The following is a 19,277-nucleotide window of genomic DNA, read 5'->3' as shown; positions in this document are numbered from 1 at the left end:
GAATTAACCCGCGCGAAACAGATACACGTGATGATAAACAAATTTTCATAAGTTGGGGTTTTGGGCTGTCTGAAATTAGAAGAATGGCTGTAAATAGTAAATGCTGACGAAAAGAGTACAAATGTACAGATTTTGGATTTTCCATATGTCTATAACAATCCAAACAATTTGTTAAAATCTTTCCTTAAATATACGAACTCTTAAATCAATCTATTAAAAAATTTCCCTAAAATATATTTCTTCCATCCCATTTATATGGATTGACTTTTTTTATTTTTTTTGTCCCAATTATATAGTTATGTTTTTTTTATTGACCTTGTTTTGTTTGTATTTGCTTGACGTTTTTTCATGAATTTTTTTTTTTTAAAGTTGGTCACGTTAACATATTTTATACATTTTCTTTAGGAAAAGATATATTTTTATTTTCTAGGTAATTCACACACACTCTAATTTACACTCCTATCTTGCTCCTTTAATCACCAATAAAAGATGTACATGTATAAAAAAATTTTAGATTGAAAAAATTAAACTAATCAAATATATTTAATTAATAATTTTCATGCAAATAAGTTCAATACCTGAAACTTATTTTCTTTTCATGCAAGTTCCATACTTATTATCAAAGGCACCCTTTGAAGAATATTTCATAAATAATTAATAAGGTAATGATAGGTCAAAATTCAACATTTTGTCCTTAAAAAAATCTTAAATTATAAAGAGGCGGATATTGGCCATTTTGGTTCCACTAAAAAAGTGAATTAAAATTCAATTTAAAGTCAACAATTAATTTTAGCCACACATTTTATAGGACCAACAACTATTCAATCATACATTCTATCAATTTTTATTAAAATCTACTAAAAATCTGATTTTTATCTAAACCAAACAAGAACACAGTTAAGTAGATTAAGCCACCGTTTGGTAGCAAATTTTCATCCTAAAAAATTAATTTTTTTTACCATTATTTCACTATTTTAATCATTATTTTTTACTTCTTCACTTACACGTGGGACTCACTTTTCTTTTTAACGATCAAAAAATCAATTTTTATAATCATTATCGAATGGACCCTAAGATAATAGATTGTATAGCCACCATGCATGTGTTCAATGCTCATTCTTCGGCCGCAACTAAAATGATATCATCACTCAATTTTCATTTTTTTGTAAAGATGTAGTTAGAAATTCTACTTTTTTTTAATTCGACGTAGAAGATTTAAATTAACAATTTCCCTTCCCATCCCGCGCTGACCCAGCTCTTTGGATGTGACATTATTCACGACACTAGGCTCATTTTGGATCTCAACATTTAAATCGCTGGCCCTGCCTGGTTTGTTAGTTCCTTTCGAATATAATCCAATAATTCAACTACCAAATCAAGTGAACCCTGCTTTTTGGCCAGGGTTGAAATCAAGCCACCTGGCGCCCTCTATTGGAGGGACAGTTGTCAATATGGATTTTCTGCGAGTCGAGTAACCTTGCAACCATCCCCACCACGAGCTCTTCGACAATGACCAATCACTTCAATACGATAAAATCATTTAAAAAAAGGTAATGAACGTGTAAAGACAACTCAACAAACAAATTTGATTTGAAGAAAAAAATCTTTTAAGCTACTCGAGTTATCTAACTAGAGTTATGAGTATATATGATTGAGTCGAATTTGACCATTTGACTCTTGGCTTGCTATCGTTTCTAAGTCGATATCGACTTAATTTTCAAACCAGTATAGTACACATCCTCATCACCAAAACCTTCAACAATCTATCGTACTAGTAAAAAAAAAAAAAAAAAAAAAAAATGGATTCAATAATTTTGTGAATTTAGACATTATTTTTCATTCTATAATCTTATGTTTCTTTCCTTTCTTATTGAACGAATATATAGCGAAACGGGATGTATTAGGGTATTGAAAATTGTTAATATTTAATTGGCGAAAATAAAGATAATTTGGTTTATTTTAAACTCTTACAATAACTTGTAAAAATGGTTATTAAGACCTTACTTGAATGACAAAAATGCATTGACACTCGTTTGACTTTAAACCAACAATTAGTTTGCGAGATAAATTACTCATCTAAATTTTTACAATCATGCTACAGTGTCAAATATGTTGACATAATATTACACGACATTTTATCATTGAACTGTTTAAAATACATCCAACTTTTTTATCTAATTACCTGTTGTCCCTACACTTCTGTCACTACATTTGTCAAAATCCTTCAAACAAAGTGGCATAATCCAAATATCTATTGTTGGTAAAAAATTTACTTGCATTTCGTAAAATTTATAAATGGAGTTATATTTTCAATTATACATTCTAATGGATTCACGAATGCTATAAACTTAACACTCATTTCTATTTATTTATAAATTAAACATATTATAAATTCTTTCCAAATAGAGGCTAAAATATCATTAGCGTAGCTTTGATTTATTTTTGGTCATCATTACAAAAAGATGGTTAAACTGAAACAAGAATTAATCAAAGTTAGTCATCGATACGAATCTAAGTTTGCACCTCGAAAGATTGACTGGTAATCTTTCGATTATTTTTTAGCTCCCGTAGCATAGTTCTCTTCCTTGCCTTGTAGCCAACACTTCCTCTCTTACATTTCAATGTGTAAATTCTTTTAATCCCTGCTGTTACTTCTGCTACTGTTTTTCTGCTTGCAAAAATTGATAAAATATGATCAACTTGAAGCAGATTTATTTTGCCATTGATGTGTTGAATTCAGTTTATTTTCCTTCATTAATACTGTTCAATGCCATCCAGTCATGTCGACCAACCAACATGCTGAAACTGTAAAACTCTTCATGCCACCTTTCCCAGAAGATGAAAAGTGTTGGGAAAATATGAAAAATTCAGACTGTAAACATTTGCACAATATGATATAACACAATTGTAATTCCAATATGACAGTATAACAGCAGTTTGTAATTCTAGAGACCAGAGAAAATCCATCCACCAAGAAAGTACATATGTTTTTGCAACTAGCACATCATCCATGAGAGTGTAATTAAAACACAGCACGGAACTATCGTATACTTATTCCCAACAGTCGAGACATTGTAACATTACAAGGAACCTTTGTTCATGATTTTTTCATATATTTCATATGAGAATTTCTAGGCAGAAACTTGCGATTGCCAATAACCTACCTTAAAAGTTTATCTGTCGAAACTGCTCATCATGGCAAATATGGTAGGACTACTAACATGTAAGGTAAGCCCTTCACCACCAACCAAGTAGAATTGCTAGTAATTTCCTCTTGATTCCATCTACATTTTCCACCAAATGCCGATATACCTGAAGAGTTGTCCAACCAATCCAACTAGACAAGGTACTGAAGCTCGGAAAATTTCCAATTACTGCATTTATTGACATGATAAGCACAGTTCAACAAGTCTCGAGAACTTGGCACAAGCTGTAAACACAATGAAAGAGACAAAATGAAACAAACAATTGACCAACATGTCAAGAAAATACCCTAAAACCAAAAAAGAGGAACGAGAGGAGAGAGACCTGTTTGACAGCAAGTGCCCGCAACACTGCAAATACCAACCACGCTCCAATAAAAGTTAATAAAATCGGCGACTTTGCAAAACCAATGGCTGAAAGAATATCCCCAGACCACAGACATGTCCATAGTAATTGTCCACAACCTTAATACATAACAACAATTCAATTAGCAAAAGGTTTTTTAGGAAAATATGAACAAAATATACTGATTGCTATGTGGCATACGGTGACAAACTTGTCGCAGAATGGTGTTTGGACCACTGCCCAACACCAAAAAGTTAATAATATATATAGAATAAATAAATGTATCTATGCATCCATTTATATAATAAAATAAAAGAAAGAAGAAGATCAAAATTTGAAGGATAAGAGCTTAAGAGAAAGAAATCAGCCTACCATCAATACTCCCTAAATAAGGTCACACAAAGAAATGACCGTCCCAGAGAGCTTGTCCTTGATACTGCTGAGGCAGTGCAACAGATTGTTGGTCTTCTTTCTTAAGTTGTTGCTGTTGCTGCTCCTGATACACCTTCATATGTTCAGAAAACTGATGGTCCTGCTGCTTTTCACCCTGGATTTGCAGTGTGGAGACTTGCTTTCCAGGGAAAGGGAAGCTTGACATCCCCACTGAACTATTGTTCTTACTCATTGAACCAAACATCTGCCCGGAAGTATTAATGGAATGGTTAAACCCAAAACTTTGATTTGACGAGGACAACTGATATCCATCTAGCCAGCTATAATCATCCATTTTTGGAATTGGAGTATTTCCAATTTTCAAGGTCATACTATTCATTGAGTCATCCACAACTTTGGAAGGCACAGAACCAAAGCCAGGTGGAGGACCAACATGCCTAACAGGTCTACTCACTGGATTTTTCTTCAAGCCTGCTGACATGACCAAAGATGGTTTCACGTACAGACTGTCAGCAGCTGCTCCTGAAGAAATGGTAGAATCAAACTTCGATGATAAAGCAATATGAGAGGTCTGAATGGGATAACTACGACTTGCATCAGCATTAACAAATTGGGGATAGGGAACAGAAAGGGCAGCAGCCTGAGAAACTCCTAGATCTTGCAGATGAGGTTTCATAGCAGGCCTATTTTCCATTAAATTCAAGTGGGAAAATCCATTTACAACAGGAGCTGGCTCTACCAGCCACTGTGAAGTGCTGGGTAGGACTGGACGAAAATAGTGGGCAGAGCTTTGAGCAATAGTTGCAGGTGGCTTTATGCCTGTGCTTATGGCATTCTGCCAGAGGAAACTATCATGTCCTAGGGAAAACGATCCATTTTCATTTCCAAAATCAAACTTTCCTGCACCAGAAGCAGCCTCAGAAATTGTTGAATCAAAGTTGTTCATTTGCTTCTCAGTTACTGAAGGCTTGAACACGATCACCTCATCCTCGTCCTCTCCTTCCATACTAACATGTGGCACTGGCTGCATAGAACCCAGAGCCATTTGAGACCCAATTGAATTTTCTTGTGTGTTACCATTAGATTTTGGAACCTCAAAAGAACCCATAAGTGCATAATCATCAATAATTTGAGGTTCAACACCAATTACAAATTTCTTCAACTTTGCATCAAAATAAAATCCCTCCTGCCCAATCTGGACGACGTTAGAAAGAGCCTTTCCAGCTGCAAAAATCCTCTGGATGCGGATTTGTTTCTCCTTGCTGCTATCATCACTTCCAAAAGAAGGCTTCCTAGAGAAGTCAAGGATGAGTTGAGCTGGAAGAAGAGGAATAAATCCTCTCAATTCAAAGTCCTCAGACAACGCAAGACGGTTGACAGTCTCACTTTCATCATACTTGCTCATATTGGAGAAACATGTTTCATCTTTGTCTTCATTAAGAAACAAATATCCATTTGATACAAGCTTATTGAAGAAGGTAATGCAGTGATTCCAAAAAACAGACCTGGCATTCACTTGTTTATCCTCAATCTCACTGCCTACTGCAACATCATTACAACAGGCTAACCACTCCACAAAAACCATGATCCCAGGCAATAAATAGCTTGACGAGGGATCTGTTAACTGGTTACATCTTTCAAGCATGCAGGCCATAAATTCAAAGATAGCAGTAAATGAATTTTGAAGTAGAACTGAGCGTTGTAGAATATCCGCATATGATTGATTTTCATTTTCTCCTTTTACATTGTGAACAGTGAAAATGAGGATGGCCACCATCCTGACAATTGCAAGTCTACACTCAGCAGCATCCGATCCAAAGTTGTATTTCTCATCTGGCCCAGAAGATAGAAGTTCCACCAAATCATTTTTAACCACTGAGAAGACTTCCTCAAAAGTTTCCAAGCTGCTTAAACATAGTGATTAGATACGCATCAGTGATTAATTACGCTGTTCTCACAATATACAAATTACAGTAAAAAATTATGAAAAGACCTTGTACGTGTAAAAAGAATGCCATTTAGTCGAACGAAACGAATGCTGAAGGCTTTGAAGACTTCAGGTACAGTAAAAATGTGTTCCTTGACTGCACTTGAATCCACCTTATCATCCTTAAAAGAAGGCCTTGTTCCACCTTTACCTCTCCCTTTCCCAGGCATCCTGGAAGATACAGTCTTGAGTGAAGAAGCTTTAGCATCACCAAGTAGTTGGGTATAACTCTGCCGATTCTGCCAAATAGAGGAAAACTAAAGATGAGACCATAGGAGTGGTTGGAGGAGAGGATGCAGACATATTAAAGAATTAAAGCAAGAAAATAGTTCCTCACACAAAATCAATTTCAGCTAAATAGCAAGTTTTAGTTCATTTGTTCTCAATCAGCATAAAAACAAAAATTTCGCTCACTCATGAGAGCTATGTCATGAATGCATACTGTTTTACTGAGTTTTACTGAGAGCAAGCTAACTTACTGCATGCTCATAGAAAGTTAGCATCTCATTTAAAATATACCAAAACTAGTGGTCTTGTTTTGCACACATATCTTGCTGCATACAAAGGAAACTCAATTCAAGAATTTCACTGGACAGATGAAAACCGGCAAATCTCAAGATCCTGAGACCACAATCCACAATCCACAATCCATACATTTCCTCTTCTGAAAATATATAATTGTTGATGAAGGAAAAACTCTGGAAATGTTGGAATCCGTATCTGTAGAAGTCCATAAGGATGCCCAAAGTAAATATCTATCTCTCAGCTCAAAAACTTATTGCTCCTTTTCTTCAAAGATCTTAGAGCTTCTTTGTCCAGATCAACCAAAAAATAGCCGCCATCTTCAATTTCCACTTTCCACATGATCGCACCCTTTCTACCCTGACCAAAGCCAACCATATTTTCAATGATTAATCCATTACACTTGCTCAAGAACACCCAATTACCACCATCTTCCTGAAGAAGTTTATACGATAGACATTTTGCACATGATACCTGTGTGATGAATCTTTACCTTGACAAATGGATAGGTGAGACTGGGGAAGGAAAGTGTTATAGACTTGTTTACATGCAGAGTCAATATCTTCCAGAATGTAGTTGTCAAGTTATCTGCCATGTGCTAATTAATAAGATTATTGACTACCATTGATACAAAGAAAAAACTTCAACAGTATAAGTTTAAGATCACTAAAGAAATGCATTACATACTTTATATTGTCACACTTGTTCATCTACTGAATTTTTACCTTCTCAAATACAATGATCAAGTTATCCCGTGCAGTGACGAAAGGGTGGTCAACTGCCAAACTTCGAAAATAGCGATAGGTCGACACCAGTTCATCGTTAGAATATGATGCTAGTATAGCAAGCTGAAAAATGGAGAGGATAACACCAAGTTAATTACGCATAAAAGAAGAGTAAAACTAGAAAGTACGAATAAGCAATAGAAGGCTCTAAAATGATGTAAATTCAACAAGGCATCACCTGATGATGAGGATTACCACTTGACGGCCAAAGTGAGGAAGCTTGCAAGTAGTAACTTGATGCTGCTGCAAAAGCCCGAGCTTTAGAATCACCTTCCCCATATAAGCCTTTGTAACGAGCAAGATCCCCCAGATAAATAAAACAGCGATGACAGGATATCAAACCCTTTTTCACCTCAGAAAATTTATTTCCATCCTCAGACATGGAAATTTGATTCTCTGGATCATCAGAAGAATATCCCAATGGCAGACCATACTTCGCCCTTATCTTCAACATCAAATCATGATAAAATCCAGTGGCCTCCGAAAGGAAAGTCTTAAACTGGGAACGGATCTTTGAAGCCCGATCAGGTCCCCCTCGAGTTGGACCTTTCCCATTCTGAGAAGCAGCTAATCCTGAAGAAGCTAGAGCAGCATTTAAATGAGCCCGTAGTTCTTCAATCCTCCTGTAATGCAACTGCCACAAAGCATACTCTATGTCGTGTTGTTCAGAGAAAGAATGGTCTTCAAGGATAATGGCTTCATAATTTTCACGCATCTGTTGCCATGCATTAGGGTCTGAAGGGACTCTCGCCTGTGCTGCCTTTTTACGCTTGTTCTCCAACTCAACATTCTATAGTGAAATGGAGAACTCAGACAAAAGAACATAATCGATTGAAAAGTGTTGCGCAAACTTGACAATCATATATCTTAAACAGCCAGATTGAACAAGAAAAGGCTGAAATCATTGAGTTGATGTTCTAACAAAGAAAGTATGACTAGAGCGTTTTTGCCTATTTCTGTATATTACAAAATTTGCAGACATATGTATAACAATGAAATGCACAATGCCAGATCAAAATCCAGCACATAATAAGACTTCATTGAGTGAACCACATGCATACCTTGTCGAAGAGACGCAGAACACGCTCCCCTGCCGAAATTTCTTTATCGTTATCCATCGGAATGGTCACAATCCATCAAACCAAAAATATGCCACTTCAATAGCAACATATAACATTTAATCCACGGGAAACTGCCTGCAACATAGCCTCTTAATTATGAATGCGCAAGAACAACGAGGAAAATATTAACATCCATTATTATTAAGCACACTACTACAGGCAAAATAAATAAATAAATAAATAAAATAAAATAAAAACAACTTTAGTTACTTGATATATATCTGGGAATTCGAGTAAGAAAAGCAATTCTTAGGCATAGAATAGTCAGGAAGTAATAAATTCTAACCATAAGCAACTAGAACCACAATAATATTAAAATAACCGTGGCATTATTATGCATTTAATAGGTAATGTCAAGAACTACAGACTTAGATAGCACAAAAAGGCGTAAGATCACCAGAATAAGGAGCCAGAAACATCTATCCCATATTTGGACAATTCATAAATAAAAAATTGAAAAGCATGATAACATCGTGAGGAAATGTCAATATGGGGGTCACATTGTGCCCTATGTAAAAGATTGATTTCCCAATTAAGTCATTGCAAAGGTTAAGTGATATTAAGAGTTCACACTCAGTACAGCAATGGATAATTTTATTGCATTGACCGCACAATTCTATCCTTATTGGCAGTGGTCTTGCAACCGGGAAACTAATTGAAACAGATCTTACCCAATCACCACAAACTGATAGACCTGAAATTTCAGTTGTGTCCATAGTTTCAAAAGGTTGTTTGATGCTTATGCCTTGATGCACCCCTCAACTGAGACTTTCATGAGAAGCATTGAAGCATATGCCTTTAGTGCCTTTTTGAGGCTTACGCATTGATTTCCTGAGAGTTATGCTTGGAGGCATTAATGCCTGCACTCATTTGTCTTGCTGCTTATGGACTTATTATTTAATTTCAACGATTTTGGTTATTTTTGACAGGCTAGAATGTCTTACCATTTTTTTTTCTCTTTTCCGCTTTAAGGAGAAGACACTATTCCAAGTGGAAGGTGATGACAGAGAATCAGAAGAAATTGATGGTGGTGATTTTTATAAAGTTTCAAGATGATTTAGGGTTTATTATAAATGTATTTTCGTATTTTTATTTTATTTTATTGGTTTGCATGGTTTACACCTCAAAACACACCAAGGCTAAGGCCTTGTCTCTGATACATGGTTTGAAAAGGTAAATTTGAGGTGCACCTCTCAAGTTGAGGCGTATGCACAGTCCATCAGGGTGCAGGTAATTATGCTACATTTTATAGGCATGCGCCTCCTATTTAGTTAGAAATTTATTAATATGTTTTTCAAGATCTGAGATTCTTAACGTCAATTTTAGTGGGTTTTTATTGTGGGCCCACAATTGCTTTTCTTGTTTGACAAAACCTACCGTAAGATTACATCAAAACCCAAGACAAAAACAATAAAAAACCTTCTCTGCTCCTTACCTCCAACACTTCCCAATAACATAAAGAAGTTTTTCCTACAGTTCCAGTAACCAGCGAAGTCTCAAATCCAGCAGGTGATTTTACTATTCATTTCTGCAATTCATCTTTTTTTTTTTCTTTTTTTTTTTTTTAATCCTATTCTACTTTTTTTTTATTTTATCTTCCTTTTGGTTAGAGGTGAGGCTTATGCCTCAATCCGCCTCGAGGCTTAAGCCTCGCCTCACGAAGTCAGAATGTCACAATAACCAATTAGCACATTGTTAATGCAGAACACCGCAGTTATATCATTAACATTTGTCAAATTGAAACCCTAGGCATTTTCCATGCCTAAATGCTAACACTTATTTTATTACATACCTGTCAAAACTCAAATCTCATTATTACCCAATCCTAGACACTGACAATCATGGTATTACCCAATTGTCAAAATCAAACATTTTCCAAATGTAAAACTCCCATTTGTAGCCATATAGAAGACAACTGTATGTTAAAATTTACAACATTATCAAGTGGTGCAAACCAGACAAGCAAAAAGCTAAGAACCAGATCTGCAAAGGAAAAATGTATGTTTAATTTCACCCTCTAAAGCAAACACGAGAGTGTAAGACATCCTCAAAGGTGTCACGAATATTAAAATTCACTCTGTATTTTGTACGCTTGTTCTTAGCTAGGTAAATTTATTTTAAATGGGTTGTTTAAAAACGTAACAAAAATATCAAACCAAACTTGCAGTAACTAAACCCAAAATCAATTTCAACCTTTAAAAATCGACAGGAACACATGGATTTACATAATCAACACGAGGTTTATCCAGGTATATATACAGACAAACGTAATTGGGGGGAAAATTAGTTTTTGTTAAAAAAAATAAAAAAGCCAAAAACACCAAAATTTTCAGTTCTAAAAAACATAAAAGAAAAAAAAAAAGAGTTAAACAAACAATTGACCAGCAAATCCAGAAATTCAAAACCCCAAAATCAAACAACATTAATCAACTAAATCTGAAAAAAGTAGCTACAACAAAAAAAATAATAAATAAAATACAAATTTTGAAAAGAAACCCATCGGAAGTTCTTGATGAATCAACAAAATATTAATTTCCTAAAATCAACCTTACCCGACTACGAACCAAGCCCAGATCTGCAACGATCTCGCCCAAGATAATTCCAACTCAAGGAAACAGGAGAATATTTATATATACTTACATAAATACAAACAGAAAAACAGGGGTTAGGGTTTCTTTATTTCCATGAATTGGGTCTTTTTTGGAAAATTTGTATGGGTTCTGTTATGTAGCCATAAATTTTGACGAGGAGATGATGAACAACAGGTATAGATATTGGAAAGAGGATGGAAGAGGGGATGACTTTTTTCTTTAGTACTTGAAATTGATTGGGGTAATAGGTTGCTGCTAAGTTTCTTCTTGACCTGGTCTAGACGGCCTAAGATACCACCCCGACCATTTTTTAAATATTTTCATCATTATTTAAAATTTTTGAAAAATTATAAATTGGCTTTAAAAATCGACTCACTATTTGAGCAGTAAGTTAATTCTTTTGTAATTTGAGTCGTAAGTCACTAAGTTGATTCCTAATAAGCAAGAAGGAGAGAGTTGGATCTCGACTTTTCCTTGCAATTGCAAAGAGAATTGACATGGAGATGATCCACCTTTAATGTTCAATTTTATAAAGGACGTATTCTCAATTTATGCTCATATATTTGAAATGCTACTCTTTGCCGTGATTTTGACAAAAAATTGGACATTCTGTCAATGAAAACGAATTGTTTGACAATAATAAAATTTCGAGATTCGATTAATTTATTTTTTAAGTTAAATAGCAATTTGCTTCTTGGACAATAAAGTAGAAACATATTAAATTATAATTGCTCCTCGAACAAATAGTTGGGAACTATTGTTCCAGTTGTCACTTTACAATGTTAATCACTTAATTGTTACATTCTTCTTAAATTCTAGTGTCTATTTTGTATTAATATAAAAGAATGTCTAGTGTACTCACTTATAAAAAGAAATTAGTAGTCATTATTAAGATAAGTTCTTGGGGAATCCCAACTTTCCTAAATGTCGCAGCCGTATTCCAACCTTTCACTTTGGGACTCGTATCTCCAACCTTTTAACATGTACCCGCATTTTCGAAAACGAGTTAAAATTTATAATTGAAAACGCAAAATGACTTTTTAGTGTTTTTAGTTATAAATGTCGAAAACGCTCAAAACGTGAAAAACGAGCCGTGTTCGAGGAAAACTAAAAATCGTTTTGAAAATAAAAATGGAAACCAACCGCACCTTAAGCCTTTGTTTGATCTCCATTTTGAACGAAATAAGGCAATTTAAATAAGAAAAAGTCCGCATGTAGATAATTATTGAACATAATATTGTCCATAATGTAATGTGACAATCATCCGATTGTTGATGTGAAAATGTGATATTTGAATTAAAGGTTAGATCCAGTGTCACATGTAATTATGGACATTATTATGTAGATAATTATATACATGTAACACTTCTCTTTGAATAATATATTGATGAAAAATAAGTGATTAAAAATTTTTAAAAAAATTTACGTGTAATATTATTTTATTGAAAAATGTATAGTTGAAAATAAGTTTTTAAAATATAAATTTTTAAAAGAATGAGAATGAAACAAGGACTAAATGTATCACGTGCCAATCATAGCAAATCACACTCTACCCATTGGATAAGGAGATCATTCTTAATTGTAAAATTAAGAAAGAAGCGAAGGGCCAGAGCTCCTACATCCTCCGTAGAGGAAAAAAACAAAGAAAGACTCCCAGTATATAGGGATCACATTGATAATCTCAATCCAACCTTTATGCTCATGCAAAGCAGCTACACAGTCGTAGCTCACAACTCTTCCAACGCCCCTCCATACAACACCTATTGTTAAAGGTTCATTAAATCCCAAATTTCAACTTGAGCTACCTTAGCAACTTAGCTTACATTCTGCTAGAAAAATATTTCAACAGAGAAATAGTATGACTGATCAATATGGCTTGGGATTTCTCAGTCCCCCGTGCAAAAAGACGAATCCTATCCATTCAGATAGCCCATAACAGCAAGCAAAATCGCCTCAAAATGCGAATGAGAGCAGCCAAAATGAATGTCAGGTAACGACTCTTCAATGTCCAGTGAAGGGTTTAATCCTCTCCCACCAACTAGAAACTTTCAAGACAACATTGTTCACCTGATAACAACAAAAAATAGAATGAGAATTGGAGTTACAAATATTATTGCAAGGACATTCTCGAACCATATTCAAATGCCATGGATGTTAGAACTAGGGGAGTAAGCAGTTCGATTTTACGAATTTTTTTTTTTTTTACAGATTTTCAAATTAAACTGTTTAAATCAGTTTGAGAAAAATCCAAACCTAAGCTAAACCATTTTAAACGGTTTGAAAAAAATTCAAACATAAACCTAACGATTTGGTCACGTTTTAAACCGTCGGTTTCGCTGTATATTTTTTTCTGTCTACTTTTATACTATCAATTTATTGAATTAAATATATATTTATATCTTACTAGCAATAAATTTAAAACAAACTAAATATATCTACTATAAATTTAAATACCAACTAAATCAAAGTGAAATCACAATAAACTAAAACATAGTTTTTTATTCGTCATTTTTAGGCTAATGACGTTTCGATAACGTTACAATAAAACTCTACTAAACTAAATATAAGGCCAAAAGTATTAATGATATCCAACAAGTCATGATCATCATACTTGCAAGAAAAAAATGTTATTGATTAGACAGAGAGAATAATCAACCACAATAATAAAGCAGTTGCTTATAATATCTAAACATAATAATTACACAAGTTTTACGGTTGTATGTTGGTACGAACTTAGTTTCTTGCATGTACTCAAACATCAATTGTTGTCACACATGATTCATCGTCTGTATAGTCAAACAAATGCATTCATTACATTATCATAGTACTACATAGATAAGAGAATCTTCAAAAATATGGTAATAGAAAATATAAATCACTTGCCACAACTTTCATTGAATCATCCAATGCCTCCACTTCATTTAAATATTGGCGCAGCACTATAGGTTCCATCTTAGTTTGCAACCAATTCTTTCTGCATATACAAGCCTCAACCATTCGTGCACTTAATTAACTCCTAAAGGAATCAAGTATCCGACCTCCAATTGAGAATGTAGACTCAGAAACAACTGTAGAAATTTGAATCTCTAATACACCTTTGACAATTTGGGAGACAACATTATACTCAAGAGCATTTAGTTTCCACCACATCAAAATGTCAAATGGCTCCTCAATCAAATCATCACATCGGTCGGACAAGTAATCTATCAAATCATTTTTCTCCAACCTAGCATCCAAATTAAGTCTCGCTTTAGAGATTGAAGGGATGGGTCTAGAAATACACAAAGCAGGTTGTGGTTGACTTTGACTACCAATTTCAGACATCTCATTTGATGGTGGATGCTTCATTTCCTTGTAGTAGTTATATAACCCGTGAATTGCATTTTCTACTTTTGCTAACATCTTCTTAGCAATTTCTTCATTATGCATGATTTCAAAGACAATTTTAAGCAATTCCAACTTGCAGCTCAGGTCAAGAACTGTTGCTATGAATAACAAATCATTAAACTTTTCATGATTGCCCCCAATACTTATCATATTTTTTTCGCATGCTAATAGTCATTTTTCCCATCAAAACTATTAGGATCTTTAACTAATTCATTGAACTCCCTATGAATTTCACAAATCTCCGGAAAAAAGTGTTAGATATTACATATAAAGAGCCACTAACTTTCAATGTCATATCACAGAATGATTTAAGAAACTTTACTAAAATTTGTGCTTGATCCCAATCAAATGAAGTGGGTGAACCATTTCTTTCATCGCCTCTTCTCTCTTCATCAAAATACTTTGTATAATTTGCATTACTTTTTAAAGCACCAAATGCTTTTCTAAATTTCATTACAGTGTCTAACATCAAGTATATAGAATTTCATCTAGTAGTCACATCCAAACACAACAAAGCTCGAGACTCAATATTAACCTCCTTGCAACTCTCCTTGAAACTTTTCAATCGTACTAGGGAAGACCTAGTAAACCTCACAGCATTGCGAATTGATGAAATAGAACTACTGATTTCTTTTATACCATCACGAAACAATAAGATTGAGAATATGAGCACAACACCCAATATGAAGCATTTCTCCATCAAGAATTAGACCATGTTTATTCTCCTGAAAACTCTATTTCAATTTTGATATTGCAACATCATTAGATGAGGCGTTATCGACAGTCATACAAAAAAATATTTTTAACTTCCCAATCACGAAGACAAGAAATCAACTCCTTGGGTGGGTCAAGGAAAAAATCTAAGAAGGCTTGTTCGAGTTCTCGCAGTAGAATTAGTGTAAATGGTAGTAATGTTCAAACGAGTTTCTTGGGTGGGTCAAGGAGAAACTGGGCATCCTGTATTAAGTCTGTTCTTGATCGTGAACGGGTCAATAGTGCCTCACAACAATCCTCTGATCTTAAACCCAAGGTGGATTGACTTTAGATCTCTATAGACTCTTTGTTTGTGTTATTAATTTTATTTATATTTGGAGGTTATAATTGTCTTTGATATTAGTGCAACGGGTTATTCACTTATTCTGATTAGTATTTCTCTCCACTTTTTTGTGGTTAATTTGGTATTATACCGTGAGTTGTTCTAATGATTCTGAGGTTGCTTTAATTCTCTCTCCTTGTGGATACGCGTGCCTGCATGAATTTGAGTTTTGGTAGATAAGAGTTAGAGATCAGTGATTTTGAATGATACCTTCTTCTCAACAATTACTTATTGAGTTGAAAAAGGAAATGTTTGTCAAACATTTATTGACGCTTTTACATGAAAAAAGATTTTTGAGTCTGTAAGTAAAGTAGATACAGTTGGGATTCCCATTATTCGCATAAATGATATGTTTAGGTGTTTAGATTTGATTATTACAAGGAAAACTTGACGAGAATCAATGCATAGAATTAGAAGAATTACATGAAATGCATATTAGGTTTCTATGTGACTAGAAGATCTTAACAAAGTTAAAAAGAAGTATACAAAAGTCATTAGTCCAGACATGCTTTTTAAAACTGTGTGTTGGGATGTTAAAAGTCAAAACTACTACAAGATGAACGTAGTGGAATGAGGACATTCAGAGGAATGTGAATGTCTAAATGAGAAATAAACACTTATATGAAGATGTGGCATAAAGCGAGGATAACTTAAGGATGACTCATGTGGCTGGGTCACATCTTGGCAAACCTAAAGAATCTCACATACAGTAAAATAATGCTAGTAGAACTGGGTAAAGAGGGGGTAGGATTAGTGGGCTGGACCAAGATGAACATGGTCCCATGGGGTTACGGAAGCCATATTTATAGGAAATTGAGGCTTAGTTTGTTGTTGATACTGAAGGAGTTGAAATTCTTATTTCCAGTATTTATTTGTTTTCTTGAGGTTGCAAGGGGCTTAATCCTAGCTGTTGGTTAGTTGCAGCCGCACTCTTAAGTAATGCTTCTTGAGGTAGTTTACTGTTTCAGGACATCTCCTCTCTTTCTTGGTCATTTATATTTTAAGTTGCCCCCAAGTATCGAGCTAAAGTTTCCTCAATCTTTTGTTTGTATTTGTAGGGTATAGTTACATCGTAAAACTCATTACCATTGTAAAAGCTCATTTTATTTTAATTTTTTTTATTTATGTTGTTTGTTTATTTATGCTTTCATTTTGTTTCACATTCCTTCTATCATATTTGCCTTTTGCTTTTTGTTTTTTTTTTCCTTCCATAAAATGTAATTAGAAAGGTTTTTATTTCTTGGGGGAAACATTTGAAGCTTACAAATATTACTCTGTTTTATTATTATAGACAATAAAGATGTAGATATGTTTTTCGTACTGCATTGAAATTTAATAGATATTGAAGATCATCCTTGTTATATGAAGTGCTTTATATGCTGCTGTTTATCCCTGTGAATTTGTTTATACTTTTAGGCTGCGAACTTGGACATATTATCTGAGAGAGGGGCATGTGGAGTTGGCTTTATTGCCAATTTGGGTAACAAAGCATTACATGAGATTGTTAATGATACTCTACTGCTTTTGGTTGCATGGAACATCGTGGGGGTTGTGGAGCAGATAATGTTTCCGGTGATGGTTCTGGATTGATGACTTCAATTCCTTGGGAGCTTTTTGACGACTTGGCCAATGAACCCTTATAGGTGCTTTTGACCGATTGCACACTGGTTTGGAATGATGTTTCTTCCAATGGATGATGACCTGAAGAAAGCAGCTCGAACAGGTCAGTTAATTTGCATCTTGAATCCTAAATAATATATGTCTGCAAGTTCTTATTTGCTATTGTATTTTCTAATAAATGATTAGTAGGCTACTTTAAACATAGAGATAAGGGATTTTATGTTTTCAACTTTTGTACAATTGTTTCGTTGAACCATCTCGGCTAAAAGTTGCATACCCCCCCATATGTAGTCCGGATTTAGTTTTTACCAAAGGCATGATAAGTGCACAATATGTTTGAAGCAGTGAGTTTTAAACTCAGATGTCTTCCTAATAAGACACTATGTTAAATCATCTCATCTAAAAGTTTAAACTTTTAGAGATGCCATATTTATGTATTTAAATCTTGTCTTCAACATGTTTAGAAAAGGAAATTATGATTGCTAAAGAGATGGTATGAATTTTACAGACCATAGGGAGGAGATCAGTCGATGAAGTGGGGATTTGTCTTGAAATTAAACTTTTATTATCACTGGACAACTTTGCCTGTCCTTTTTGGGTTTGAAAATTGTTTTTCCATTTTTCTGTTGTTACTTTTGTTTATTTGTTTTGGTTTGCCTACCACTATAATGAGGATGAGCAATACCTTGGGATTTCCATCAAATCTGCCGGGTTCTCAGGCATGCCCATCTGTGTTCGTTCCATTTTCATTTAGAGAAAAAAGCGTGGAGTTTTTTTGGCTTCACAGTTTTCATTTAAACTTCTTATCAAGTTAGAACAAATAACACATTTAATGTTCTTTGGTATGCCACATTCATCATTGCTAATGATGTTCCAAGAAAAAGAACTCCATATTTAGCCCCTGTATGGGAGCGATTTTGTATCAAATTTTTAGCCGTTACACAGTGTATTGTTAGCGAATTTTTAGCCATTATTACTCTAGCATTGAATCCTGATGAATTTTTTTTTTTTTTCTCTTTCAGGTCACAATCTGTCTTCTGATCTTTAGCTGCTTATGTAGTGAAGTGCTCGGATTGAGTTCTGAACCTGTAAATACTTCTATAGTTGGCCCTAATGCCCAAGAAACCATGTCGAATATACAGCAGGTCTTTGTACAAATTTCTAAAGAAGATATTGATGGTATTGAAAGAGAGCTGTACATTTGTAGGGAATTGATTGAAAGAACAGCGAGTACAGAAATATGGGGAAATCTTTATTTTTGCTCATTATCAAAGCAAACTATTGTTTACAAGGGAATGTTTCGTTCCAAGGTTTTCGATTTATTTTATTTGGATCTCAAAGTGATCTTTATAAATCTTCTTTCACTATTTACCACCGAAGATGCAGTACAAAGACAAGTCCTATAGATGGCTACTAGCTCAACCAATGAGGTTCCTCGGTCATAATGGAGAGATCAACACTGTATAGGTAAGATTTTCCAAAAGTGATAATATTTCGTTTTTACTAGATTTTTCATTGTATTAAGGGAAATCTTTATGCAGGGTAACTTGAACTGGATGCAATCCTGGGAGACATCACTAAAGTCTCATGTTTGGCGTGGTCGTGAAAGTGAAATCCACCCTTCTGAAATCCCGTCGCATCTGACTGCAAATCTTGATAGTGCTGCTGAAGTATGCCCAACTGCTTTTACAGTCAAATAATTCCTGGTTCATCCTTAGAAATATGCTGTCATTGATATGACTTTTACATGGGAAACAACCAGTATAGAAAGTTGAAAGTGAATCTGGGAGATAGTCCCATCAGCAAATATGTTATTTCTTATAGAGTGTTCGAGAAAAAATTATCTAATTTTCCCTTAATGTGACTTGTCGTAGGCTAATGAGGTAAATTGTATGGATGAATAACATTGAAATGTCTCATCCCAATGCATGAGTTGAATGTAAATTGAATTATTGATTTGTTGAATCTTACATGATCTCTTTAGCATTTATATCAAGGATTATTTTTTTTTGCACGATATTTTTGTTTAGTTCTTTAGGTATTGCATTGTTTTTTGAGAGGCCAATTGGTTTCTACTGTATGTTTGATGCAAACAAGTAAAAGTTCTGTCTTGGTCCAAGTGAGGATAGAATTTCTCTTCTGCATGTCCATGGAGTTTTGAAAAATCCAAACATCTCTGAGAGAGATAGAGAGGTAATTAGAAATGGCCACGATCCTGAGGAAGCG

The 19,277-nt window shown here is 34.4% G+C and overlaps 2 protein-coding genes across 4 annotated transcripts; one reads left to right on the top strand and one right to left on the bottom strand.

Annotated features, from left to right (window-relative positions):
- Window positions 1–2,892: 2,892 nt before the first annotated feature.
- LOC111368949 (protein SMG7-like) lies at window positions 2,893–11,200 on the bottom strand. 3 transcript variants are annotated; one of them, XM_022990447.1, is made up of 8 exons: window positions 10,910–11,200; window positions 8,298–8,446; window positions 7,415–8,026; window positions 7,177–7,299; window positions 5,936–6,168; window positions 3,922–5,846; window positions 3,529–3,668; window positions 2,893–3,430 (listed from the first exon to the last, which is right to left on the bottom strand). In XM_022990447.1, exons 2-6 carry the CDS (start codon window positions 8,352–8,354, stop codon window positions 3,944–3,946), a joined length of 2,928 nt encoding a protein of 975 aa, XP_022846215.1. In that variant the 5' UTR covers window positions 8,355–8,446; window positions 10,910–11,200; the 3' UTR covers window positions 2,893–3,430; window positions 3,529–3,668; window positions 3,922–3,943. The 3 variants fall into 3 exon arrangements, with proteins under 3 accessions (XP_022846215.1, XP_022846209.1, XP_022846221.1); XM_022990441.1 differs by having other exon boundaries at window positions 8,298–8,432; XM_022990453.1 differs by having other exon boundaries at window positions 8,298–8,428.
- A 3,810-nt stretch (window positions 11,201–15,010) lies between these two features.
- Window positions 15,011–18,288, top strand: LOC111376368 (ferredoxin-dependent glutamate synthase 2, chloroplastic-like). The gene is made up of 3 exons (XM_022999329.1): window positions 15,011–15,365; window positions 16,848–17,154; window positions 18,074–18,288. Exons 1-2 carry the CDS (start codon window positions 15,102–15,104, stop codon window positions 17,019–17,021), a joined length of 438 nt encoding a protein of 145 aa, XP_022855097.1. The 5' UTR covers window positions 15,011–15,101; the 3' UTR covers window positions 17,022–17,154; window positions 18,074–18,288.
- The last annotated feature ends 989 nt before the right edge of the window (window positions 18,289–19,277 follow it).

This window comes from Olea europaea, chromosome 2 (assembly GCF_002742605.1).
Source record: "Olea europaea var. sylvestris chromosome 2, O_europaea_v1, whole genome shotgun sequence".
In the NCBI taxonomy this organism is placed as follows: domain Eukaryota; kingdom Viridiplantae; phylum Streptophyta; class Magnoliopsida; order Lamiales; family Oleaceae; genus Olea; species Olea europaea.
The sequence above is the reverse complement of the archived record's forward strand: the minus strand, read 5'-3'. Positions and strand labels throughout refer to the sequence as shown.

Coding starts and splice junctions, on each gene's coding strand:
- LOC111368949 (XM_022990447.1), bottom strand. CDS start 8,354: ATGGATAACGATAAAGAAATTTCGGCAGGGGAGCGTGTTCTGCGTCTC. Junction 8,027..8,297: donor TTCTGCGTCTCTTCGACAAG/GTATGCATGTGG, acceptor ATTTCACTATAG/AATGTTGAGTTGGAGAACAA. Junction 6,169..7,176: donor TGATCATTGTATTTGAGAAG/GTAAAAATTCAG, acceptor TCTATTTGGCAG/AATCGGCAGAGTTATACCCA.
- LOC111376368 (XM_022999329.1), top strand. CDS start 15,102: ATGAGGCGTTATCGACAGTCATACAAAAAAATATTTTTAACTTCCCAA. Junction 15,366..16,847: donor CCTCTGATCTTAAACCCAAG/GTGGATTGACTT, acceptor TTATACTTTTAG/GCTGCGAACTTGGACATATT.